The 27,419-nt window shown below is 42.1% G+C and overlaps 1 protein-coding gene across 5 annotated transcripts; it reads right to left on the bottom strand.

The window, feature by feature from the left end:
• Positions 1–27,419, bottom strand: VGLL3 (vestigial like family member 3). Of its 5 annotated transcripts, none has more exons than XM_062610052.1 (4): positions 27,099–27,419; positions 17,926–18,181; positions 11,986–12,486; positions 1–5,889 (listed from the first exon to the last, which is right to left on the bottom strand). In XM_062610052.1, the coding sequence occupies exons 1-4, from the start codon at positions 27,189–27,191 to the stop codon at positions 5,846–5,848; spliced, it is 894 nt and encodes a 297-aa protein (XP_062466036.1). In that variant the 5' UTR covers positions 27,192–27,419; the 3' UTR covers positions 1–5,845. The 5 variants fall into 5 exon arrangements, with proteins under 5 accessions (XP_062466036.1, XP_062466038.1, XP_062466037.1 ...); XM_062610054.1 differs by having other exon boundaries at positions 17,926–18,175; positions 27,099–27,418; XM_062610053.1 differs by having other exon boundaries at positions 17,926–18,178; positions 27,099–27,416.

Genomic DNA, 27,419 nt, shown 5'->3' with positions numbered 1-27,419 from the left:
TTGTAATTTACAAAGAGATTTATAAGTTCTTCAGTTGCATAATAAAAGAAAGCATTAGCTAATTTTTCAGAAATACAGACCAAACCAAAAATGCTACATAAAAATATAACAATAAAATTCACATTAAATTATTTATTCAGCAATTAAAACAGTGACTTTTTTTTATACAAAGCCCCCTCATCAGTTTTGATGAGAGGGACAAATGAGTTCAATGGAGTTTTGAGGGAAGCAGGGTTGGAGAACAGGTATGGGGGAGGAGAAGGACCCTGATTTGACTGATGGTTTTAAACAACAGCTACAAACAGCTAGCAGGGAAAGTGCAGCATAGTTCTGTGGATACTTTACTAGATTACTGTAAACCTCAACTGCTATAAATATTAGCTGTCTATAGGTACTAGTTACCTGAGCCTAAGCTCATTGGAATCAACACTGATTCCAACTGATGTCCACCAATGTTGAACCAAACCTCAAGCCACCACACTGTGCCAGCCAACACTGGGCTGCAGTTTAGGTGTTTGAGTCTGGTCCCAATGATCCCAATGTCATCAAAGATTTCCAAAGACACTAAGGGAAGGAAGCAGCATTTGGGCTCCCATATGTGAATGTAAATGGTTATCATCAGTAATGCGCAGCTGATACATCCTGAAAGCTTGAGCCTTTGAGCAGGTGCATGAAATAACTGTGATGTTTTAATTACTCCCATCCCTAAACTGTCTTTATTGGGAGCTAAAAAAAATCCCGCATTTCATAGGGAACTCCAGCCCAGCTTTCACAGGTCCCACTGTAGAATCATGGAAACTGCAGAGCATGCACAGGGAGAGGGTCATGCACATTGCGCAGATCAAGGACAGCTAAAACACAGGTTTCAAGGGACATCTCTAATTCCCCTCAGTAACCAGTTCATCCCATAAGTACAAACCTGCCAACACAGTCTAATTTTAGTATGTTTTGCAGTGGCTGCCCAACCATCTACATACAATGCTGGAGAGGATCATCTCTGCTCAGACTTTGCAAGAAGACTGCTCCCACCTCTCCTGTCACAGGGATTAAATTTTGACGTTGCTCAGGCAAAAGTCCCTTAGTCTTTAAGGGGACATCTTCCTGCATCACTACTGTCAGATTGTGCCCACAGGGCTAATAGGTAAAAACAGTATTTATTTTTAAATATCTTCCTGCTTTACATGAGATTTCAGTTAAAAACAACATGCATCAGCATTTCTAAAAATCCACACACAAACAGTATTTATCATCCAAATACCCTTTAAAAGCTCAAAGGCTGACAGAGCAAAGCCAAGAAGTGAATTTGAAAAAGTACCTACATTTCTAAATAATTTATAAGAAATATATGTTGCTGGTCCATTGATATGGAGAAAAAGCTTGTACCTGAAAGATTCATATTAAAAAAGATAGCTTGTCTCTTGAAAGGCAATATATTGCATCTCTCTACATAACTCTGCTGACTCCATGGTCATCTTTATAGACACAACAAATCAGAGGTTTTGAAAGGGGTCTTTTTTTATTGGGTTTTGTTGTTATTTGGTTTTGGTTTTTACAAGTATGGCAAAATTCCATTCACTCCTGAGTTAACAGATAACGTAACAAAACGCCTTCATTTTCTCAGTCTCAGATGAGATTTAGTGATGTCATTTCCAAAGGACATGCATTTGAAGCATGAGGGTGGAAGAGGGAGCCGGGCATAGCTGTATGTGTGTATATATATATATAAATATACATACATACGCATAAGGAATTGTGGCAGGAGGAGAGCAAGACAAACACAGTAGCGCAGAAGCAGAAAGGCTGGGTGCAGTCAAGTCCATCCTAAGTGCAGGTAGGGGGGAACGCAACACCACCCTCCCAGAACCTCTGCTCTCTCTGAAAGCTGCGGTGAAAGAGTCATCCTCAAAAGCATGTTTTGAGGCAGAAGTAGACAGCTGAGAGAAAACAGCCATTCACTGAAGGTCTTCACACTACAAAAAAGGTATCAGATAAACCGATAACTGAATTTGTGCGTCTGGTGAGGACAGGGATCAGAACAAAGTGCATTTTGCAATAGCCAAACATAGATTATTCAGCTCTCTAGAAAGCAAATAAGGGCAGTCAGTAGCTGCACTATTCCCTCATCTTGTTGGGATGGAAATGCCCATCTGAAACAAACTGGTATCTGCTTTTCAGAACATGGACAGCTTGAATCCTCCCAAGTCTTCGAATGAAGACACAAAAACTGACAGCAGTTTCCTCAACATTAATAGGAATAAAATAAAATCCTGGACAACTTTTAGGAGTTTAGCATGTAAATTTTCTTGAAACAAAACAATAATTTCCCTATGTTCTCCCAGAAATTGTGACAGAGTACATCATATTTTATAAGCCTTTGCAAAATGAATCATCCACTTTCTTAGAACAGCATCAGAATTCACATTAAAAGAATGAAACAAGTCCTTTAGTAATACATTAAGATACATAACTTATATCTGTGACCTGATTTTAAGGGCCTTTTTTCCTATCATGGAAACATGAGCAGTCTTAACATTATTGTTTCTTTTTCACTGCCATCAATTCTCTGTAACTGCAATGTTGCGAGCACGTGCTCTCCTCCTCTTTCAAGAACAAAACCATCATAGCATCTGCTTCTCATAAGCACATTTGTGCGTGTGTATAAGTGTGCGTGTATGAGGGAGAGAAAGAGAGAAGTAAATCCGGTGCGTTTAACTTAAAAGTTTGTCAAAAGGAAGGCTTTTTTCTTTCCCATCCTTCAAACTGGAGACCATAGAAGTAGGGCTACTGCTATGCATTTATGGTTTTACTTTCAACTCACTTGTCAGGGGACAGTTAGTGACTGAGGAAAACAATTTATTTCACTTTCAACTGACTGGTGCATGAATTGCTACAGACAATAGTAGGTTTTTATTGGCACTTGTCTTTCAGAGCCTGCAGAGCAAAAGGAGTTCCTTCAGTACACTCACAGATTCAGCAGTGGAAACTGGGCACATAGTAGTAGTCCTTGAGGTGGAAGAGGCAATAGCTTCACGACATATTCATCCCCACTACCCATAAACTCAATAAAACAATCCAGAAAGGGATTCCAGTGCAATCTGTGGGCCTGTTTTTTCCTGCCCCATTCTGCTTTGACATCTATGGGGAACAGGAGGAGGTCCATCGTCATCTGAACTTGCAAAGAGGAAGGCAATGAGCTGACTTCTCTTGATAGACTTTATTTCAGGAAGTCAATCACACTATGCCTTTCCTTTTGCTTCCACCACCACCAAAACTCTTCAGGCCTGAAGTCCAAAGAGGATACTTTGCCTCTTTGCCTTCCAGCTTTGCCAAGCCCAGAAAAAAAAAAAAAAGGAAAAAAAAAATTAAAAAATTGGATTTTTTCCTCCCAGTATTTCTAATACTGTCAGAATTCCTAAGTCGCAACTCTTATTCTTGAGATATTTCCTGGACTATACTGTCCTGACAAAAAAGTGAACCATGGCAGCTATTACTGTGATGCCTCCCATACAGTTTTCCAATTGCATTATGAATTCGTTAACAAATTGAGGAGCTAGCTCCACCAGAGCAACAATTATACAGAGAGTTGTCATGAGAGTGAAATTTATTAAGAGAAAGAAATGCTGATGGACTATAAAGATGAGGGAAAGAAAACACCCAAACCCAACACAATTAATACAGCATCTAACAGAAACTACATCCCTACTATTTTAAAGTAATATTTAAGTATAGTCCAGTCAGCACTTATACACTGTCTCAACCATCAAATCAGCAAGGTACATACTTCAGGGTCTTGCCAAATTGTGACATAATCCTAAAGCCTCCAGTGCCAGCATGTCAAGCCCTCTTACGTGGCAAGGTGGAACACTCAACACCTCACAGGATCAAGTTCAAAAAGCTTGGAGGGAAGCAGCAGTGCAGGGAAGGAGGCCTGAATCTTGGAGTGGCATACACATCCCAACACTTCCTCTCCCCTTTCACACACAGATCCATGTGGTCTCCACCTGACAAACCTACATTTACAAAGCTTGCTGCCTGAAAATTAAAACTCTTATCTCAGTCATGTGCTTATGTCTTGGTTTCCATTTAACTGGTTTGTCTTTCTGACAAGGATGTCTGAAAACAGTGGTAACAGAAATATAATAGTTTATAAGAGCCTTAGGAGATATTACAGGAGTACCCTGGGTATACGGAGCACAAAGGCAACATCTCCAAGCAGTAGCTAGGATCTGGCAATCCAGGCCCCAGTCCTGCTCTTGGTCCCACCTAAGCGCGTGCTGGCACGCGCAGGAGTCGCTAAGGACTGGGGATGGAGGCTGAGCCACCTCCAGCACACCGCGGGTCTGGGGCTGTCAAGGCTAATCTTGTAGCTCTTATTCAGGGCTGGATCATGCTCACCGTGGCTTCAACTGAAGACCTTACTTATGCAAGTGAAACCCAAGGCCCAGGCCAGAAACGGGGTTTCCAAAACACCTTGCAGAGCACTGTAGTTAGACATGGCCATGTAATTTCCAAGTACAGACAGCAGACAAGCCTGAATTTGTGCATGCTGAAAACATGCAAGTTCTCAAAAAATTCAAGAGCTGCAGCTGGGGTCTCATAAGGCTCACAGCAAGTCTTAGGTTAGACAAACAGTTTTTGATGTCAACAGGAGTTGAAAGTTTCAGTGCTTCCCTTGAGGTGCTCAGCAGACAGATGAGGCCAGTTGGAAACATTCTGTTTCCACAAGTCACATGCTTTTTAAAACTGACATTTCTTTCCTGAATATTGACGTTAGAAGTTACCACCCTTGAAATGGCTTAGCTGAAAGTCCTACCTCTTGAGCTAAAATATGAGTACACTGATATTCATGAGCACTATGAGGGCTTGAAACATAACCCACAGGCTACTGTGTTCAATGGAACAGCTTCAATGGACCATAGATGAGGCCCAAACTCAATTCTGATTTAAATCCGTAACAGTATTTGGTCCATTTTGAAAGAATGGATGGGTTGGAAATACAGTGCCTATAACCCCAAGCTTTGCCCCATGCTAAAGGTGTTTGCAAGTTTCTGACAATCAGCACAGCACAAAGCCACCTCTAGAAGCAAGAGAATAAAAACACCCTTACTATAATCTAACTCCAGGAAAAATATTTGGCTGAAACTTTAGGTGCGACTTATATTTGCTTAAGCTAGAACAATAGGACAAAAACATCAAAATCTAGAAATGTGGAAAGAAGGTTTAGGCCTTTAAAAAGAAAGGATAGACAGACATTTGAGGTAACAAACAAAAAAACCCAAAATGCACAAACACATCACAGACATCTAAAAATAGCATTTTATACATTTTTTTTGCCAGTGCTTCTCTGAGAGCAAGTTCTTTAAACAGAACTTAACAATTTTACAATTTTTTTTAAAAAAATATGTCATCCTAAAATAGCCCATCGATCCTTACCCAAACTTTCTGTATTTCTACAAAAATAGATGCACAAACAGCTACAAAATACTGTATTCCTGAAAAGAGGCGCACTGTAGACAACGGAGAGTCTCTTTCCTGACAACTGAGACTGTTCATAAAAATATCGAGCTGAACGAAACAAAACACTGTTAAAGGAGCAGAAAGGAGTTAGGTTGCCCAGCTGCAGCAGGCTCAGATGAGGAAAGAAAGAAAAGTTAGGGTTTTGTTTTTTTCCAACACTGTGGGACCCATAAATGGCCTTACAAACAAAAGGCTCAATAGCAAAACCAGAACGGTTGGCTCTTCATCTTCATGTGTGTCCTTTGCCCCATGGAGGAGTCAACAACTGTTATATCACCCGCCCAGCTGCGCTGACTCCAGCTCTAGCTGGTCTTAATTCATCTGAACTTCAGAACCAAGAAGTTTCCTTGTTCTTGTCCTGATGCTGTAGACCTACATTTCAGAAAAGAAAAGAATGAAATTAAATTTGATACAGCTTTTTTCCTTCCCCTCCCCAAGCAACTGAAGTAAGGATGAACAGATCTGGATTTAAAAAGGAAAAGTGCCCCACAACCTACCAGCCTATTGGAGTTGTTAGTAATAGTGCTTTTGCTCATGGGTTTTTAGTGTATGTGGGATAAACTTTAACCATACTTCATTTTTAGACTGGCTCAAGTGGTTCACGACCCTGATATAATGTGTGTGCTTCCTTGATTTGACCTCATTTGGAGCACGGCATTTTTCCTGATAGAGGCTAGCCAAATACCCTACCTTTTAGGAAAGGCCTCTGACACTGGAATCTCACAGTTTTTGTGGCATTTCACCTTACAGATGAGAGAGGGAAAATGTTCCCCAGCATGCAAAAAAACCCAAATAACTTCACCTACAGAGTGTCAGATTTTTAGCCAAGAACAGCTAGTACTGCCACATGGGAAAAATTAATGATTCTCAGCTTGCATTTATTATGAGTGCCTCCAATATTTTCCTTTATAAAATGTGAGGACTATCTAATAAATGTGGTGCTATATTGTGGCTTTAGCATTATAGGCTTGGAACCTGTGTTATAATCTGGGATTTCTCTGCTGCAGAGGGATTCAATCTTTGCTAGATTTACACCCAATGGGGTGTATACCTAAAATCCAGACAATAGAGGGGGAGGTGCAGAGGAAACTTCCCAAAGAAGATACATTCTTGCTCATTTATAGGGAAAGTAAAAAGAAAAGAGGTGCAGGCACATATTTTCAGAGGTAGTAAGGCACTTAGGCATGATTTAATACCTGCCCCTTGATGTTTCTAAGCCAAGTAAATCACATTTTGTGAAATAAAGGTGCACTTCATTGCTACACAGACAGCAATGCTACAAGCAGTTAAATATTTAATGATGATCAGCATCATTTCAGAGTTGAGCTACAAAGCAATTAATAGTCACATGAAAGATGACAACATATGGCATTATTCATAGTACAATTCCTAAGCAGCGCCCTAAGTGGACACTTGTGTGTTCAGCAGTGAACAGATAAAAAGCGTGCACGTGCGAAACCCTGTTCTGTGGCCTCCTGCTCCATTTCACATGCACTTGCACCTATTTCTTTAGATTGGAAAAACTGGCATATCCTTCAACCAAAGTATGCCTATAAAAGCATGTCCAGAGGCTCTCTACTCATTGGTGCTGTCTCCTTGTTGCTTCAGAGTTGCTTTTTTTCCCTGGCAGCATCACTTGCAGGCAGAGCTATCATAAACTGCTGTTAATTTCCTTCAAAGCTCCCTCAAAGGTAGTGATGACAATTTTCTGTTAGTTTTCCCCTGGTGTTTACAATTTTTTTAAACAAAGATGACAAAGTAAAAAAAGTCAGCAGAAACTTTCCTGTGTGTAAAGAAGTCATTTAAATTCACCATCAGTTCACCATTGAACACTAAAGGCCACCAGAACCAGTGGAAACCTATGAGATAAGAAGCAGGTTATATGGCTCCTAGCAGCTTAAAAAGAAAAGGAGACACACACCCCTGTTTAAGAGGATGTCCGCCTGACAGTAGAAGGGAAACAACCAGTTGAACAGACACCTCCCTAGTCAGGTGTCCTTGGAACAAGCAGAAATAACTGTAACGATGAGGTTTAATGTATAGCTATAAAGTCTAAACAGCCAGAGAAAACATTTGAAAACCCTGAAGTTGCCTTAGTTACAGAACTGAATGTGGAACACTTTCCATGCCTTTTCCTCTTCATATTCTCATCTCCTTCATGGAAAGGCTATGTGCAGTCCTAACGTCCTCCAAGCACAACTCTGCTCCTAACTGAGAGCTTTCAACTCGCAGCCTGCTGCAGGAACATTTGCCTCTTAGCAAGAACATCCTTGTCTGCATTGCATGAGTCAGTACTGCCACACCAGTAAAACTCCCCACCTCTGGGATACCAACATTATAGCTAATTGCCACACAAGCAGAATGCATGTTTTGTGGGAACATCCAAACAAATTTAATGAGTAGTAACAAACTACTGGGTGAACAGAAACAACTCTACAGAAGGCAGCAAACTGACCACTCAAATTCCCTATTCACTCTACTGATGTACAGGCTTTTCCAAAAGTGGACGTTCCATAATTAGCCAGGACTAGAGGATGTTGATTAATTCATCTAAATTTAAAGTTATGCACCTCAATGTGCGTAACTCCACACAATAGCGGATGTGCACTTCAGTTTTAAGACAGACTTATAAGCCTCAGATATGCTCAAATCTTGCTCTGCTTTCAGTGTGCTGGGGCTACAGGAAGCCTCCTCCAGCCCACCTGCCCAACAGCAGGACAGGATATCCTCCTAAACTCTGCAAGAGCAGGGTGAGCTGCTCTGCTGTCCTCCCCATGGGGCTGACAGCCAGGATTCGACTGATTACCTGAAGTGCCTGGTGTGCTGGGCATCCTCCCACCCTGCTCCTGGGGCCATAAGGATCAGTTCCACTGCAAAACAGCATTTCCCCTCCCCACCTCCTGGTATTAAGTTCTCAACTCGACATGTGTACCCTTAATGTAAACATGAGGATTAGGACTCAAGGCTGTGGGATTACGGCTGAAGCAATGCTCTCAGTATGCATGCCCTGAGCTGCAGTCAGTGTTGTTAGAGGCTGACCTTGCTTTGCTTGACATCAGCAGGGCAGGGAATTGTGCCCTAAAGCACAAACATGCTGTGCTTATATCAATGTGTTTATATCAGTACTTGATAAAAACCCATACTTTCATATTGAGCATTATAGCCCGGGAACTTCAGCTTTGCAGACACTGCATACCAGCAGCTATTAATGTAACAGGTTTTAATAGATTTTGATGTAAACTAGCATTTTCTTTAATCCCACTTATACCAATAAAGAAGCTTCTAAAAGGGTTAATTTGCAGCACAAAATGTGAGGATTAAGCCACATTTAATGGGAATCAGTTAGCTAAATCCTTCTTCATCCTCTAAAACAGAACCATATAAGTTCAAACAGATGTGCATCACAGATCAATACTTTGTTAGCTCTCTGAATAGTGATATGCTGATGTCCCACACAACCTGTTCTGAAACATAAATTCCCAAACTATCCCATGCATGCAAGGGGAACTCCCTTCTAACCTTTGAAGTGATTCAGCATCATCCATTCATGAGATCAGGTAAGTGACTTAGTACAGCAGAGATGCCACAATGTAGCTGGAAGAGGGTAGGATTACAGTCAGCCCGTCCTGATCCCAATACTATCACTCAAGTTAATTCAGCGTGAGGAATTTTGCAAATGTTTCTGTAATTGCATGTGACAGTAGCACAAGAAATGTGACATACAGTAAGGTGGGGGGATAATTTTCATATTTTAAGGGCTCTGAAAAGCACTGTCAAATGAGCTTTTTTATCTAAATCATCTGAAACTCATGGAATAGAATATACTGACAGCCCCACAGGTTGTTATCTTTTATTCTCCCGGGACATATGAGCAAAGACTTCTAGAATTGAAGTCTTCTTGCCACTATAGCCTTACCCTACTCTGGAGAAACCAGTTTTATGCTGCAGAAAAAGCCAGTACACTCTTCCAGGCTCTTGAGTTTTTAGACTCTGTTGAGATTGCTGTCTCATTAAAGTTAGATGTATATGAGATTCTATGTGATTATATCTTTTATAATAGATAAAAGGATTATCCTACTATTACCTAGTAGGACTATCTAGTATAATCTTACTACCCTGGAGTGGATACGGAACAAAAAATGCTTAACGTGTGCTGGTGAGTGCTGGATGCAACCCAGTGTGGTGCTTCAGCAGCTCCCTCCTCTCCCCAGTAGCACAAATCACCTTCCTTGGGATGACACTATTAGAATGTATGCAAAACATGGGGGCAATTGAGCTCCCTCTTTTCAGCATGATCATGCCTTGAATGCCTGTAACCAAAGTATTTGTTTCAGCTATAGAGAAGGTTGAAAAGGGAGCTCAGGGCCTTCCTGGCCCTCCCAGCACGCCTCTGCTTGGAGAGCACAGGAGACATGAGTGCGCAGGGTAAGAAAACAAATAACTGTATGTCACAGGCTGCTGCTACCTGCTGTGTTTCACTGTCTGCTCCCATATTTCCAAAGCCTCATATGTCAAACTGGTGCTGCCTGGTAAGGTTTTGCTGTTGCGTTTCAATGTATGGCCATTTTGAACACTCACAAACATGTGAGACATTGGTCTGCTGAGACCCTTTGTTTCTGCAAACCAGTCACACATTTACCCTCTTTCTTTCCCTCCCCAGAAACTCATGGAGCAAAACACACACAGCAAGCATGGGACAGAAATTAACTGAGCAGGCCTTGTCAACTGCTTCCCGTCGTGAGTCGACAGCTACAAGACATATAAGCCACTGTTAAGCACTGCCAAGTCAGGATCCTGACAAAAATTAGCATCCAACTGTAGTCCTTCATAGGAATCTTCAGAAGGAGCAAGCAGCACAAAGAAAAAGCTATGTTAGCCCTGAAAGGCTAATATGGTGCTATAACCCACAGTCCTTTTTGAGGTACTGTGCTCTTACAGAAAAAGAGAAAAAGCACCTGCTTTATTAGACATACTACTACCAACAAAGTAGCAGTAAGCAAACCAGCTTGCCTGGCACTGAAACAATTCAGTCTAGTTGGGATTTATACCTAAGGCAGGGAGTGTTTTTTCCGAACAATCCCTTACACAATTCTCAGCTCCATCTGCAAAAGGTAAGCCAAATACCAGAGCTCTGGAACTGGACTTCTGGGGCTACTGCCAGATGAGGAGGCTCGTGCTCTTTACTGATGAGAGTGACAATTTGCTTGTGTTTCAGAGAAGGCAGTTTATTCCCATTATGGAGTTTGTCAGAGGGACAAAACTTGAGATCCCAGTTTTGTCAGATTATCATTTTATACCCAAAAGCTTAAAATGTAATTCCTTTTGTATCATCAGCATGGCTGGAAATGTTATTAATATACATGAAATTGTCTAGTGTTAAGGCAGCAAGTGTCATGGTATTTAGAAGAAATTATTGGTCCCTAGTTGCTATTAACGGAAGAGAGAGAGAGAGGTTTGTATTAGGTTCACAGTACTTCATATTTAAGAAACAACTTTTTTTTAATTTTCTACCAATTCTTCTCTCTGCTGCACACTAATCAAAGCAAGGAAGTACTTCTCACACATTGAATCAGTTAGCTAAAACTATCAAGAAGAGAGACAAACTGATGCTTAAAGGAAAAGGAAACAGAGGTGAAAACCTAGTATTTCCTTAATATATAATATAAAGTGTTTAAGAAGTAGTAATCTGCAAGGATTGCTGCCAGTGAGAAAAATACCAAGCATTAAAAAGAGTCCTCAGTAGTGCCCATGAGCTCCAGGATGGATGCACTGGAAACTGCTAGCCACCCAAGCACCTATGAACAGTGAGGGCTGCTAGACTGCTCCTAATGCTGAGAGCCTCAAAGCCAGTCAAAGCTTGCAGATGCTGATACAGTTCATGAAGGCTGCCCTGTGGCTAAATATCCTACAGTAAAATAAATCTAATTCACAGGCCTCTGCCTAGAATCTGCAGAAAGAAGTTTAGGTTGATGGTGATCACAGCTCAAACAGCATCTCTACTCTCTATGTGACTCCTGGATACTACACAGGAAGGAAATGCTGAACTATTCCAATTTAGATGAGTAAGGTGCAATCCTCGTGTACTGACAAGTTATTAGTTCAGTCCTCACTGGAGCTGCATTTTGGTGAATGCACACATGAACTAGCTGAACAACCCTGAAGCTTCCACATGGAAGTTTCATTAACCATTTCCCACAAGATTTAAACCAAAAACACCCTGCACATCATGTTGCAACTTATTTGGCTTGAACGGGACTAAGGCAGACAAAAGTCTCCCAGCAAAAGGCAGTGAAGGCTGGATGTTTCACAGCTCATCTGCCTTGACAGTAATTTCAGGAGGGATTCGCACATAGAAATATATTTGGAGAAGGCTCTGAAAACAAGCCTGACAAGCTTCAGCTGCAGGGAGTCCCCTTTGCTCATATTTTTCCTGCTAAAACAACTCACAGACACAATCAACCATCTTACCTGTGTCAAACCCAAAACTTGGCACAATGTCAACCGTTCCATGAAAGGCTCCAGCCCATGCTGAGGTAGCGCTGGTGACAGCAGCTGGATCTGTCTTTGTCACGTCACACTCGGGAGCAGGAATCCTGGCTGCACGGACTGAAGGCATCAGCAGGGACCCGTAGCGGGGGTCACGGTGTGAGCTGGGATGGTGATGGTGCATGTGTGGATGAGGGTGATGGCGATGCATGTACACATCATGCATGTGTGCATACGAAGGGCTCACCTGAGATGCTAAAGGATAATGCCAGGATTCAGAGGCAGCAGGGGGAGGAGGTGGGGCAGTCTGATGAAGGCCATGTCCTGGCCAGCTGCTGGGATCTGGTGCTGGGAAGGTGCCTGGTGCAGTAACAGGGAAATCGTGTTGTACTCCACTTAAGCATGGTGGAGGTGGAGGCTGATAAGAGCTGGTCCAAAATGAAGTTGGGAAACTGCTCCTTTGGCTTGAAATTGTTGAGCTTTCTGGAAGACAGGAGAGAAATGAAGTATGGCTGAAGCTGAACAGCAAATTTAATGATAAAAGACCCACAATGATTTTCTACTCTCTGAAATTTGTAACATTCAACTCAAGGTTCCTCAGCAACTACAAAATCACAGGTATGAGAGGACCTCTTGAGATCATCTCGTCCAGCCTCCTTACTCACATGGGGTGACATGGAGCAGATTGTCCAGGACTGAGATGCAAACTCCGCAACCTCTCTAGGCAAACTGTTCTGCAGCTTAGCCACCCTCAACAAGTAACAAAAATTGTGTTCAATGGAGTTTCCTGTTTTCTAATTTGTGCCTATTGCCTCTTGTCCCTCCAGCAAGCATTGTTGAAGAGAGTCTGGATCCCCCATCTTCATTCCCTCCCAGTCAGGCATTTACACATATGGATAAGATCCTTCCTCAGACTCTTCAGGTTGAAGAGTTGCAGCTCTCTCACTATCTTGGTACAGGAATTATGAGGACAGGCTAACTCCTGACCAGACTGCAACATATAATTTAGAAAAGCAGCTGTTGTGGCTGAAAATGTTTCTGAGGACACAGAACCAGGTCACACTGCAGAACAGGAGACATCTGGCTAAAGGAAGAATACCAGATCTTCTCAAACTAATAGCATGCTTTGATGGGATAAAGATCATATCTAATGCATCTCCATCCCTGGCAGTGTTCAAGGCCAGGCTGGACAGGGCCTTGAGCAACCTGGTCTAGTGGAAGGTGTCATGGCGGGACAGTTGGAACTGGATGATCTTGGGGTCTTTTCCAGCCCAACTGTTCTGTGATTCTATGATTCTATCTTACATTACTTGCTTACAAAACAAATCACATTATCCCATAGTGTATAGGATCAGACCTGCAGAAACATCTAACTGAAAGCTTTTGTCAGAAATAAAAGATTAACTGCTCCTTACAGCTAGGGCTCAACTTACATTTAAATGGATTCCAATACCTCTATGTTATGAAATCACACCCTAAAAATTCCTCTTTTGAAGCAGCGGTTAGTGTTTTTGATGTGTAAGAAAGTATTAGCATTTCCATTCTCACAATCTTCTTGCCAGCTAATGTTTGAAAGTACTGCTTCATACAATATGTCTTAGCTCAAATAAGGGATTTTTTCAGTCAAAGATGGAAACATAAAAATATAGGACTTCACCTCAGATGAAAGAAAAGTCATAAAAATAGCCTACAGAGAAATAAAGCCAGAGAAGTTTAGTATTTGATATGGGGAGGAATCTTCTGGTCCTCACATAATGTTTACAAATACATTTAGATTTTTTTTTTAAATGACATTTTGTTTTGCATTGTTTAATAAGCAACTGGAATGAGACTTGGGTGAAGACACCACTGAGAATGAACGGCTTCTTCGAATGCTCCTGCCTCTCTACTTTGATTACACAAAAATACCTCAGAAATTAAAATGCAAGTGTTTTCTGACTGCACCCCTATGATACTCACCTACCTATTTTAAAATCCATTAAAATCACAGAAATTTTTCCAAACATCAACCGGCTTTGATTTAGGCAGTTCCCTGAGCCTGATTAACTTCTAATATTGGAACTAAACTTTGCAAACACACTACGGACAAATGTAAAGAACTTCTCTTTGTGCCAAACTTCTTCAGAGGCTGCCGGATTATCTAGCAAACTGTACTCCAACATGGGCTTCTTCAAAAGGCTGCTTTTTTTTAGCAATGTATTTCTATTTTAATTCATGCTAGAAGGCTGGAGAGAGCTTCAAGCATATTACAGAAGCCTCAGCAACCCTCTGAAATTGGTATTGTTCCTTGTTAGTACATTGTTCCTTCTTACAAGGGATTAGGCTGAGATGGAGAGTGCACATGGCTTACAGTATTGGCAGCAGGGCTTACAAAAAAAAAGGCAAAAACAAACTTCATGTCCAGCCTGTTGTTTTCCTCACTGCTTAACAGAGGAGCAGAGCTTGACTATTGCCAGCATTCTGGAAAATTAACCTGCGTAATCAAGAGCTTTTGGAAATGATCTGGCTGTTATCTGCATGGAAAAGTCCTAAATCCAAACCATCCCACTTCAAAAAACAAAAGCTCAGAAAATCACAAAGTACCTTCAGGACAATTTTAATACCAGGAAAGAACACTTTAAACCACTGGATTTGCCAACATGAATTCATTGCAGGTTGTATAACAGCTTGGCTTTCCCAATCACGCAGAAGGTCTAATGCCACAGAAAGCATGTTTGGTCATCTCCATTTTTCAAACCTGTGCGCATTTCAGAATGTCATTACCACTGTCAGATACGGTCATGGACCACCCCCTACTGAGACACCACTGAGTGCAACTGCAGGGGCCAACTTCACTGGTCAAGGGCAAGTCACGTCACTGGAGATACAGCATCCATCCAGGTTGTATAAACATGCAAGAAAACTTCATCCACCCCGAATGCTTACAGAGGATGCTATTAAGTGTGCAGCAATCCCATCAACAAGAACCATCTCTGTGTTGAACAATCCACAACCACTATCCATTTCCATGGCATTTGAAGTGTCTCCTTTCCATCCCACCTTTAAACAGCGAGTACATCCGATCATCTTTACAGATACCTGACCTCTATGGGACATGGCAATGGAGAAACAGCCATTTCAGCAGTGTTCTTGAGAAAGAAAAGAACCAATCTGAATAGATTCCATGGCCTTTCAGGAGAGGGAAAGGAGGAATTTAACAAACATTGCCTGCCAAGAAAGATGCTACAGTTACCACAATTTCCTATTGTAAGCACAGGAAGGCAGGAAGATGGCAACATCTCGTATACCACAAAGTGGTGACTAGTGTAAATGTTCATGGTGAACGTCCACACACACTGAAAACTCGCCAAAGCGCACATGGTGTAAAGAAGACAATGTATGGAATTTTCTGTATTTAACATTACTTCTCAGTTATGGGGGGGGGGGGGGGAAGAAAAAAAAAAGGCCCCCAACACTTTCACTAGGAAAAACATGTTGATTAAAATGCCATGAAGGTATCATTAGTTTCCTTAGTTCCACAAAAGATTTCAGGTAAGCTACACCTACAACTGAACATTCAATGTCTGTGTAACCAAAGTTTTACAATAAGTCAGGTTTAAAGTTATTTTAGCCTAAACTGATTAGTATTTTCAACGTGCAGGTTGCCGTCTGTTTTCAGGACATTAGTTTCTGTTTTCTAAACAAAACCAAAATCCCTTCTTGACACAAATTCCCCCAACAATATCACCTTAAAGAGGAAATTACAATTTGCTCTTCCATCAGGACACTAAAAAAAAGACAAACCCAACAACACAAGATAAAAAAGGCAGAAAACATTATTAAGCCCTCCTTTCAACTAGAGGAGAAAGAGTACAGTGAGCTGAGTAGCCAGTTCATGCCCACCCACATTCCACTTAAATTTATACCTTCCAAAAGAGCTATTGAAAATGCAAAAGCTTTTTAATTTAAGTAATTTATTGACAAAAATTCCAAGTACCCATGAAGGGTATTTATAAAATACCTTCAAGTTAATGATATTTTAACTGCTTTAGGTAATGGGATACAAATTCACATTCATCTGCTGTAACTGAGCATCTCTGACGCAAATCAGAAGACCGAGTTGTTAGCATCATTCCTTCACCACTTCCTTCAAGCAGGCATGTTTCAGAAACTCATCTGGGCCTGATAAAACTCTTGTCAGCTTCTCTTCTCTGGAGAAACAAACACCCCCATTTTCCTCAGCCTCCACAGCACAGAACCAAGCATCCCTGCCCAGCAGCGTCCCTAGGGATTTTCATACCGCTTCAGCAGGTGCAGCAACAGCAGAAGGCATATCCCCTTACTTTATTCTCAGAAGACTTTCAGGACATGCAGACCTCTATTCCACACTGATGGCATGGGGCACACGGGGTCAGGAGGCAGCATGGCTGAAGAACCTTTACATCAGGCCATGGTGTCCCCTGCAGAGCCCCTGGGGAGGGCTGTGCAACCACAGGGCAAGCCAGGGGAAAACAGCAGGGTCTGTCTGAGGCCAAAGAGAAGACATACAACCCCATCCATGGTATGACTCCAAGCTCAGTAAAGAGGGCTTGCTGTAGGCATGGTGTCTCTGGGGACTGCCTTGATCCCATCTCTAAAACATTTATAGCCTGTCTGGGCCATTTATAAATGCTTCAGTCTCCTTTTTAGTAAGCATAGGTTCAATCCTGCTCTCAGTCGAGTCAGCGGAAAATTTCCTAGTAACATTAATGGTCCCGGCTCAAGCCATGAATTCCTCTAGCTCCCCAGCCACTTGTGCTGACCTTTGCTTAAACTTCCTCAGAGTTGTTATCATCCTACTGGAAAGCAAGTCCTTCGTGCTATTTTTCTCTTCACAGTGGTTTCCAAAAATTCTGTCTCTCTTTGTTATCTGTGACTTCCATCAATAAACTCTCACCTCCACATCGCAGATTATGAACACCCCCACTCCTACAAGGATCCTCATGGTACCTTTCTCACTCAATCTAATGTGAGGCCATAGCTCATGATATTTAGTTCGTGTTCCTTTGCCAGTCCACATAAGGACATGATCAGAAATAATGCAGCCGTGGATCTGAAAAAGCACCCAGACTGCCACATTCAACAAAAGGAAATAGCATCTTATGGCACACTTTCTCCAGTCACCACTTCTAAAACCTTATCCATAAGGTCTACCTTCTATATCTGACAAGATCTGCTTTTTGTTACTTTGTTCTCGCTTATATGCATAATAAGACATAAATGTTATGGCAGTGTGCAAATGCCTTGCAGTACCTACCCATGGTTTCTGCTCCCTGCTCAGAAGCAGAGTAATATCATCCCCATTTTACACATGGGAAGCCAGTAACAAAGGCTGTGTCTCTCCCATGAGCTCTACCTACGGGCAGGCTGCAATGCACCACACCACACAGCTGCAGCCATGCTGGCCAGGGCTTGCACTTGAGCCTGTTCCAGCCTGTGCTGGCTCCCCCACACCTGGAAAGCAGCCATGGATGAATCTTAATCACCTGGCAAAGTCACCCGAAAAGGCTGCATGGGTCTCCTCACGTTCAAGGCCAGCATCCCAAACAAGCTTTGCTCTTGTCTCACAGGCCAACTTTCACACTTGGAGCTTAAAAATAAGCCTCCAACCTCCACCAGACATTTGTGAAGCCTCGTGAGCTCTGCGCTGCTCCTCCCAGGCCTCATCAGAGCCACAGGTTGTGGCAAGAGAGGGAGATGCCTGTTTCTTTCATGACTTCGGTGCCTCTTTTCCCTATTAACACTTCAGATCGCTCAACCCCAAGAAGCTCCTGAGTCCTTCCAGATTTGAGGGGATTTTTCCCCTCCACAGGGGAGCAAAATTTCAGCTGCAATGCAACATGCATTACCATGACACAGACTGGATAAGTCACAACACAGAGAGTAAGTTATTGCTCCTCTTACCTCTCCACAGAGGACTTAGCCCTGCCTTGCTCTTGGTAAGGGCAGTTTCTGGACTGAAGCTACTGGCTTGGCTCAAAGCTCTTGAAAAGTGTTCATCCACAACTGAACCAATGTCTCCCTGGAAGTAAGTGAAAAGGACGCAGCGAGAGTTAAGGTACTCCATTTCGGCAGGCTGTTCTTTCTCATCCTCCTCTTGCTTGCTGGGAAGGGTCACTTCCAGAGACTCCTGCATCTTGTTGTATACAGCTAACTTCTTCTGGGATTAAACACAAAACAAACAAGACATGTATTAGCAATGGCATTGAGTGCAAGCTCAACATCTGGTTTCCTTAAAGAAAAATAACTGAATACATTGAATATTCATTTCATAATTGTAGTTGGAATACAGGGATATTTTGCACTGACGTTTCACAAAGAGGAGATGACCAGCGCCGCTTAGAGGCTTTATTCCTTGTACACAAATGGACCTGCTTCTCAGACATACTTCACAACCACTATTTACCAGCAACCACTCTCACTCAGTACCTTCAAAAGAAAAAAGACAGGCTCTAACATTTCACTCCTGACTCACACCTGGAAAGGATATTCCAACAGTAAAGGCCACAGAGGTCAAGTACAGCCTTATGGAAGGGTGGCCATATACACAGTGTCTGCATTTCACTCGTCCAGCTGAACATGCACCAAGTTTTGCCAGCAGCACTGCCCACATTGAGAGTACATGGCCCTCTGGACTCCATATATCTCCTCATTGCTGAAAGGGTAAAGACAGGAGAACTCAGTGCTTCCTGAGACATTTTCCACTGTACTATCAAAGTCCTCAAAATACATAAATTTTTACTCACTACCAAGAATTTTTAATGATAGGACTCTATACCTTAGGGTGGTGACTGGGGCTGGGGGGAAAGTTTGGAGTGGTTTATTGTTTTGCGGTTGGGATGAGGAGTTTTTCTCTTTTCCAGTTTTCTTTATATTTTTTAAACACCAGCTTGTGGAAAAAAAGGACAAAAATGCAAGTAATAAAAAAATTAAGCATGTGATGTGGGGGAAGGAGGGGATTGACAAGTCTGCAAACACATGCAAAAAAACCTGCCCCAAACCAAAAACACAGAGAACCATATAAGAAATAAAACCCACACAAGCCATCTGTGAATGGCTATTTCAGAATCTTCCCTCTCTCTCAAATCAAACCTAAATGTCAAAATAAATGTGTGTGAAGATCCATTTTGCATGGAACATGTTTTTCAGATGTTCCACTTTACAACTGTTTTCACAGAAAAAAATCTCCCCACAACAGTCAAGCTGCAAGAATCATAGCTCTCAGCTAGCTAGCCATTTCCACAGCTGACTTTGCACACAAGCAGCTTCAGGAACCCCAAAACCACTACGGCACATCTGTAGTAGTATTTCATAGCTTTTCTATAGAATTTCAGTTTGACTTATCTTTTACAGCTTGCTTGGCAACACTTTGGCACCATCAGATTCTCTTTAAGTTTATGGCTTTTTTCCCTTTTTCCAAGGTTGTTCTATAGAAAAATATAAATAACTAAACAGTCTATAAAGTTCCATTTATACATTTGTCCTGTTTAGAAGTGAAAGTCCTCTTCCAATCTTGTATGCCACCAATATATTTACAGCCAATGCTTTGTAAAATTTTATAAGCTGACATAAATTAGCTCATTGTAATACAAAATAGATGGTTATTAAAAAAAAAAAACTGTAAGAAAGAGCTGTTGACAAGTGGAATTAAAACCTGTAATACTAAAAGCTTATAGCAACTAAGCAATGTATCTGACATTACAGTAGGTTAACTGATAAACATAAGCCAACTCAGTAATACCTTTAATTCTGATGTCGCTGCATGATGTAAGTAATTTTATTTTACAGTTTGGGATACCCAGACAATGGTCTGGAATTTAATTAAATCTGTGCTTCACAAAGTAAGTTATACCATGGCTCTATTTAGTACAATATTACTTACTTAGACTTAGTTTTATCCCAAGATCCTGTAATACATAAATAAAAACTGTGGGATTCAGTTAAAAAAAAACCCTAAACAAACAAAACCAATGATGGAAAACACAAATCAAAGGTTTTAGTAGAAACTAAAATTGCAAAAATGAAACACAATCTGAGGCTCTGAAACAGATTTTTTGCAAGTGCAGATTTTGGGGTGACCTATACTTGTTTTTGCAAATGCAAATAAACAAAAAGCATCCTCATACTTGTTCCTGAAGTGTTTACTAAGATTATCACTCATAACTTAGTAAGTTCATAAGTACATATGTTCTGCTACTTGGTTTTGCCGTGACATAGTAGCAGAACAATGGGACCTTAGCAAGACAGAAATGGTGGTAACAATATTGCATATACATGAGACATATTCATCAGAAATCTGTAACACTACCTCAGTGACTTGATAATTCTTAAAGATGCACCATAACCCAGATCCTTCTTAAAATGCAGGACAAGTGGTCGGGAAGGGTGGGGTTTTCAGTTCCAGTTGGGTTTTGGTATTTAAGTAGAGACAAAGTATGAAGGAGATCCTTTATAGAAGTCTAAATAGATATTGAGCTACTTATTACATCTTAGGTGCACTGTATATGCCAGACCTTAAATCCATGCAACACACTTAAAAGCTGACTTCTATCATTATAGGTACACTATTTGCATTTATAGTGCAAGTATGCAAATACATATACAAGCACGCAATTATATACAGAAACACGTCATTTAATATAGCCTCTGGCTTGACTTGGTTATCAGGAAGGAAGTCTTTCAATGTTCCTATATGGAGACTGGAGCTCAGGAAATTAAAACTTATCTCCAGAGTCGCTTCTCTGTGCAGGAATGTTCCCCCTTCCATGGCCTAAGAATCTAATTCATTTTCCACTTCAACTCTCTTTTCCCCAGTCCATGGGAAGTCATTACGAGATACTCTGAGCACTCACTGCATTTGAAAACACCAAATCTGACCTCTATTTTTTAAATGTAAATAAAAGATGGTTGTACTGATGGGCAAAATCTAATTAATTTGTATTTCAAGAAGAAACTATCAGCCTGTAATTACAGAACTCTTTAAATAAAAGTCTACAGTGAGATAAAGTAACTCAACAAGTTTTCTTTCTATGCAACATATATACATCCTTTCCATTGTATGCGTCTTTTAATGATAATGTCTTTTCTCCCCCTAACTCCTTTGAAATACCCTGTCTGCAAACAAATTCCATATTGCTTGTTCTGACCTTAACAGTAATCTTCTGATAGCATTTCTGACTACACTTGTGTGAGTGGAAAAGCATGCAAGATCATCAAGCCGAATGAATTTGTCCCACCATTGGGAGTAGGGTGGACAAAAGCAAACACAAAAAAACAGGTCAGGTTTCTGGTAACTAATCTAGACTAGCCCAGTTTCACTTGTACTGCTCTCATACAAACAATTCTGGCACACATTTAAGCAGCCAAAAGTATTTGTAAGATATTTACAAAGAGTATTTTCTGTCTAAACACAATGTTATTTCTTGCCTATGTTCAGATCACCAATGCTTTAATATATTCATGAAATCCACCTCTCTCTTCCTTACAAACTGGAGACTGACATTATAAGCAGCCTCTGAAGAATAAAACAAAACAAATACACAAGCTCTCATCTTGGCCAAGACCCAGAATACAGAATTACTGTACATACTACATACTGGGAAATAGGGAAATTCAGGATCTATAGCACCTGATGCCAGCTTAGATAATAGACCTCAGTTCATGGCTGAAGGATGAGTGGTATAACCTCTGAGTAAACAGTGATGTACAGCATGGGCTGAATTTAACTTAAATCAACATTATTTTAGTTATTTCATATATTCACAATCAGGCTTTACCAAAGAGAGTTTAAACTCTAAATTGCAAGTTGTCTAACAAAAGGAGACTAAAGGTTAACAGAAAATCACTGCTAATATGGGAATATTAAAGAGAAAGTTTATGCTGGATAAGTACCATCCTCTTTTCTGAAGGAAAACTCACCACTTTTTGACTAAAAAGGCATGTGATCCATAATCTTACACAAAATTCCCATCTTGAAGAATCCTGTTATTTTTTTACATACCCTACCCAGAACCAAGCAAAATGGTTCCCATGCAGTGAAATTCTGGCCACATTAAAGCCAATGGCAGAAGTCCAACTGACTTCAAGGGTCCCGGATCTCACCCAGGGTGTCTGGTAAAAATGTTAGAACATTCCTCTTCACAAACTGAAAAAACCCCTCACTTCCAGCTGAAACCAGCTAGTAGGCAGCAAAACAGCCAAACAGCTGAGAACAGAGAGAGTTTGAGTTAAGCCAAGTTTGCATAAAAAATTCAAGCCAGTTCTTATTTTTCATATAAGCTAGTTGCCTATTCCTACAACTTATTATCTCAATACAAGCCATCATACAGCATGTGGTCCTTTACACTCCCGAGCATGAAAGTCTGGTGTGCCTGTGGCCACCTGTTACAGATTTTCCCTTAAGAGAGAAAGAACAGGAACCAAAAATAAAGAATAACTGCACTGAGGAAACACTATATGACCTCCTATCCTGAGAAAAAGGCTGTCATTTGACATAAGCTTCTGAGAAGGAATTTCAGGAACAAACCCGAGGCAAATCACGGACAGTCCTCCATTTGTGGAGCTGTCTTCCAAGCAAGCTCCTATTGATAACACAGAAAGTATTCAAGGAAGAAGACAATTTCAAGCAATCAGGGCATCGAATGCTGCACTTGGAAGCGGTATTTATGGCATGCCCTGAAAACATGGAATTCTTACTTTGACCCTCACAGATGAGCAAGCCAAGAGCAAAGCCACATGGCTGCTTTCAGGTGAGCCACTGGATTTGCAGGAGTAGAGTTCTTAGCTCCTGTTATGCTCTGCTGATGGGGGGAAATGGTGGGAAAAGAATGAATTCATACACCTTTTGCTGTACATCTATCCAGAAGTATAACCGTTCAAGTCTAAAGTTCTGTTTTTATGTAGATAGAGGAAGATCAAATAGAATTTGGTCCCAACCAGACGGACAAAGTAAAATAAGCCATTTTTTTTAAAAATTAGCAAAGTCTTGTGGGATTAGACAAAACAAACAACAAAATCCCCTTCACGGGGCAAAACTTAATCCAGATTCTACATCCTGTAATCCTGAGAGTAGCCTTTAAAGATGAGTTATACAGGTCTGATTCAGCTTTCAGGGAAGTCAGTAGCAGGAACACCACCAGGCTTCAAAACAAGCCTTGAGAAAGCACCAGAACTACAATAACTGAATGTGAAGCCATCTTTTGCTGTTATCTGCTGTGATAGGTACTGCAGGCTGCCAAAGGTATAAGCAGTATAATAACCCCATTACCAAAAGATGAGAGCCTGTTATACAAAGATACTTTAATGAAAAATTAAGTTGCAATACATGAGTCACGGTTTAGCTACAGCCAGCTGACACGTTAAAGCAACTTGTCCTTGTCTGAAACGTTGTTAGTTTTTAAGGAAGAGTTGAGTTAGTGACCTAATTTGCTAATGTAGACAAGCCCTTATCTGGAAAAGGCCTGTCTACAGGACTGCCAGCAGAAAGTTTGACTTGAGCATATCACAACTCTTTAATGCAAGACTTGATTTAGCAGGGACGGTGTTGGCTTAGCTCTCTGCATCCACATACCATGGAGAAATTCCAAAACTACCATTTACTGTAACTTCCCATTTCAAAGGTCTTCAGCTCAGCTGTTAATGAGCCAGGGTGAATCCTACCTTAGCCTCAGCTCTGAAGCTTTCTATGCCTAGATTGACAAGGCATGGCAAGCCATCACGGTATTTTGTGAGTGCCAAGAATACAATAGGATTCTTCACCAATTACATGTTTCCAGAGTCTCTTCGAATGAGCAGCTCTGTTTCACCCATTCCTCACCCAACCCATAGGAAAGCCAAAACTTACTACTACTATAGATGCACAGCCCCTCAGGAAAGAGCACGATGAAGAGCATTTTAAATCCACCATTCCACACAGCTTTACCCTCACGCAGGCTCCTTATCATGCACAGGAACACATTCATATTATAACACCAGCAACACACTCACTCTGTCTTTCTGCAAAGTTAGAGGGAACCTCCAATTCCTCTGTAGAAGGAGGGCTGCTCCTATTCTAGTCAGCTCCTTCTGGCATCGCATGAGCATGCATATAGCCATAATCCACTTGCTTCCCTCCAGCAAACACCCTGGACTTCGGCAATCTCAAAGATCTAAGGCGCTAAGCCTCCACTCCTACTAACATTCAATAGGAATTCAGGCTTCAATCCATTAAGTGCTTTTAAAAAAAAATCCCACCTAAATTAACTTGCCAGCAAGTCCTTTCTTGGCTAAGGACTGGTGAAAGCTAAGTTTCCAAAAACCCCTGCATTTCTGTGCAAGGCAAAAATCAGTTCTGTGCTCATTTTAAGGGAGTAGGAACTAAAGACAGAAGTATGGGAATAACTTCAGAGCAGGGTAACTTTAAAAAGGCACAGAGGACCACCCCCTAAAAAAACCTTTGTCACTTCTGCACAACCTGGGTGCATCATTTAAAAGCAAGTCAAGATCTACTAATTAAGAAAAAAAGAAATGACCACTCAAACCCCCTTCACTGCAGAGCAGCGACGCAAACCACACGCCTGATAGAGACACTTCTCCTGACCTATGTATGCAGCACACGACCTATAGAAACATGATGAACTTAGCTCTCCAAAGAGACACCGTGGCCCAGAAGTTGAGCCTACACATCTGCACCGACAGATCAGCAGCTAAGGAACTTGCGTTGCTCTTTAAAGGATGCAAAACTGATACCGAAAGCTGGCATAACCAATTAGATGTTTGTGACTGATTTATTACAAATACCACTGGAGGCACACAAGCTTTATTTAGAATAACACACCTACATCTCCTCGCACTGAGAAGGCAAGGAAAGCCAACAGGAGCACAGCACAGAGGAGCTTCTCCTTTCAGAAAAAGGAAATAGTACCGAGAGACACCAGACTAGTACAACATCGGAAAATGCTTCTATGGAGTCCTCGGATATTTTAAGGGTGAGCTCCACTTTATCAGCTCCAGCGCAGAGCCTTATTTTTAAGATATCCCACTAATTCTTCTTTCCTCACCCTTATTTTTAAAACACAGCTTTAATTACGGCAAAGAACATTCTTTCAAATGGTCATTATCCTCATGAAGAGCGCAGGAGTGTTTTACATGTTGAACACATGTGTGAGAAGAAACAAAAACCTGGCAACAGATTCTTCATCCTTCTTTCTTCTGCTCTTTACCAGTTGATTAAATGTCCCTGACAGGACAATTCTGAAGAAACAGAAACTTGCAAAATGTCATATGTTACTCAAACAATAAATCTTTCCACTACAGCTATAGATGCATAAGAAGTTCATTCTATGGTTACTTTTTTATTATTTAAAAAACATTGGATTCAAAGAAAAATACATAAACTGCTCTAAAATTTGCAGCTGTTAGAATTAGAGGGTGCAACATTTTTAGCTCAGCACTGACAGCTCGGTTTTCCCGCCTGTCGTTCAACCAGTTTGTGAAGACCCTCCATCTCTAAATACTTCAGGAAAGCCGGCGCAAGCAGGATTCACTACAGCAAATTCTTATTAACATGTAGGACAGCAAGGTTTAGAATGTTTTTTGGTGGTAACGGGATATACAGTGCTGGCCACGATTCCTGAGCTGCACTAGCTCAACAGAGCTATCTACGGCTCTTGCTTTGCGTATCTACCTCCACTTTTCTTAGGCAGCATAATCCACAAGAACTCAGTTTATTTAAAACTCTGGCGTTCATTAAGATGCCTCTGGGACACTTCTTGTATGGTGCTGCTTTCAGCTGGTGGAGAAACTTCATGATTCTGTTTAAAAATAAAAAGCAATTGCATTTGAGCATGACACAGCTGCTAAAGATCGTTTAATAGATTTTCCTGTACTATGTGTTCGACACTCCAGATCTGGAAGAGAAATACAGCCCATCGCATACAGAGTTAAGTACCAAAAAGGTTTTGATTGCTGTTTTCTGCTTCTAGGTCTCTTACTCGGCAGTTTATCACATGGTCTAACAACTGGAGCTCCAAATACTCACATACAAAGCTAATAACTAAAATTACTGAATAGATGTAAGCTGTGACCTAGATTGAAGAAGAAATAATAGCAAAGGCGCCTGCAACAGACAAAACTCACAAGTTTCCAGAGCGAGACTTTACAGAGAACAACATGAGCAATGTGGGGTATCATTTCTGCAAACATGCTCTCTCTCCCATCAATAAAGAGAAAAGCCAACAACACGCAGTAGGAATTTTAATGTTCTAGCCCATATTCGTGTCTCCCAAGCAAGCTGATATTAGGGGTCACTTCCCATGTACGGAGAAAACAATCTTCATGGATAATAATGATAAAACCTTATGGAATGCAGCAACAACCAAAAAATGTATTCTCAGATGACTACATTAGGGCCAAGTCAATATTAGTCCCACTTCACCCACGCACTGCATAGTCTAAAAATGCTGTCAGCCTGATAAGAATTTCCTGATTCACTTAAAAAAAAAACCCTGAAAAATACATGTGATCACCAAACTCAGCTGGAACCCAGCCGGAGACGATCCTCCAGGAGAGCCGGGACGAGCGGCGCGGCGCGCCCCGTCCGTGAGGAGCAGCGCGGCTCCCTCCCGCCGGCGGACGTTCCGCCCGAGTCCGTGTCCGCAACGCACCGGCGGGCAGCAAAGGCGCAGCGCTGCGCCGGCAAAGCTGGTGAGCGGGGAGGCTCAGCAAGTAAGGGGGGACGGCGGAGAGGAAGGGAGGGGGAGAAGGCAAGAAACAACTTTCTCCCCTTTCCCCCTCCAGCTGCACAAGCCAACACCCATCGCCCAACTGTAAGAATCCGGGGTAAAAGTAGTTTTCTTTTTAAAGCAAGGTCTTACCAAGCACCGCTGCTCTGGGGCACCCTCACCAGCTCCCCGCATCTCCAAATCAGGCCGGGGGCTGCATAGCGCATCGCTGGATGGCCGGAGGTCTCCGCCCCGGCCAGCCAGCGATGCGCTTTGCACCCCGGTAAGGGGGGTGATGGGGGCCTCCCCAAAAAGCCTCATTCCCAGCCCGCCTCACCGGCACGACTCGCACGGTGCCCCGCGCACCCCGTCGCTCACCTGCGGGCAGCCCGCCGCGGGCGCGGCCAGACAGCGGGTGGCCCCGCACGCCGCCGAGGCGGCCTGCTGCATGGCCACGTCCGAGCAGCTCATGGCCGCGGCCGCCCTGCGCCGCCACCGCCGCCTCCCCCTTCCTCTTCTTCCTCCTTCTTCTTCTTCCTCCTCTCCTCCGCGCAGGGCGGCCGCGGCGGGGCGCCGCGCAGCCCCGGCTGCCAGCGCATCTTCGGCCGCCGCCGCGCCCCTCGCCCGCACTTATAGCGGGGCGGCGGTGGCGGAGGCAGCGCGGAGCACCCCGACGGCGGCAGCGGCGGCGGGGCCGCA

This window comes from Pezoporus occidentalis, unplaced genomic scaffold (genome assembly GCF_034315485.1).
Source record: "Pezoporus occidentalis ecotype Australia unplaced genomic scaffold, CSIRO_AGI_Poc_V1 ctg143, whole genome shotgun sequence".
NCBI lineage: Eukaryota > Metazoa > Chordata > Aves > Psittaciformes > Psittacidae > Pezoporus > Pezoporus occidentalis.
This window is presented reverse-complemented; position numbering and strand designations above follow the sequence as displayed.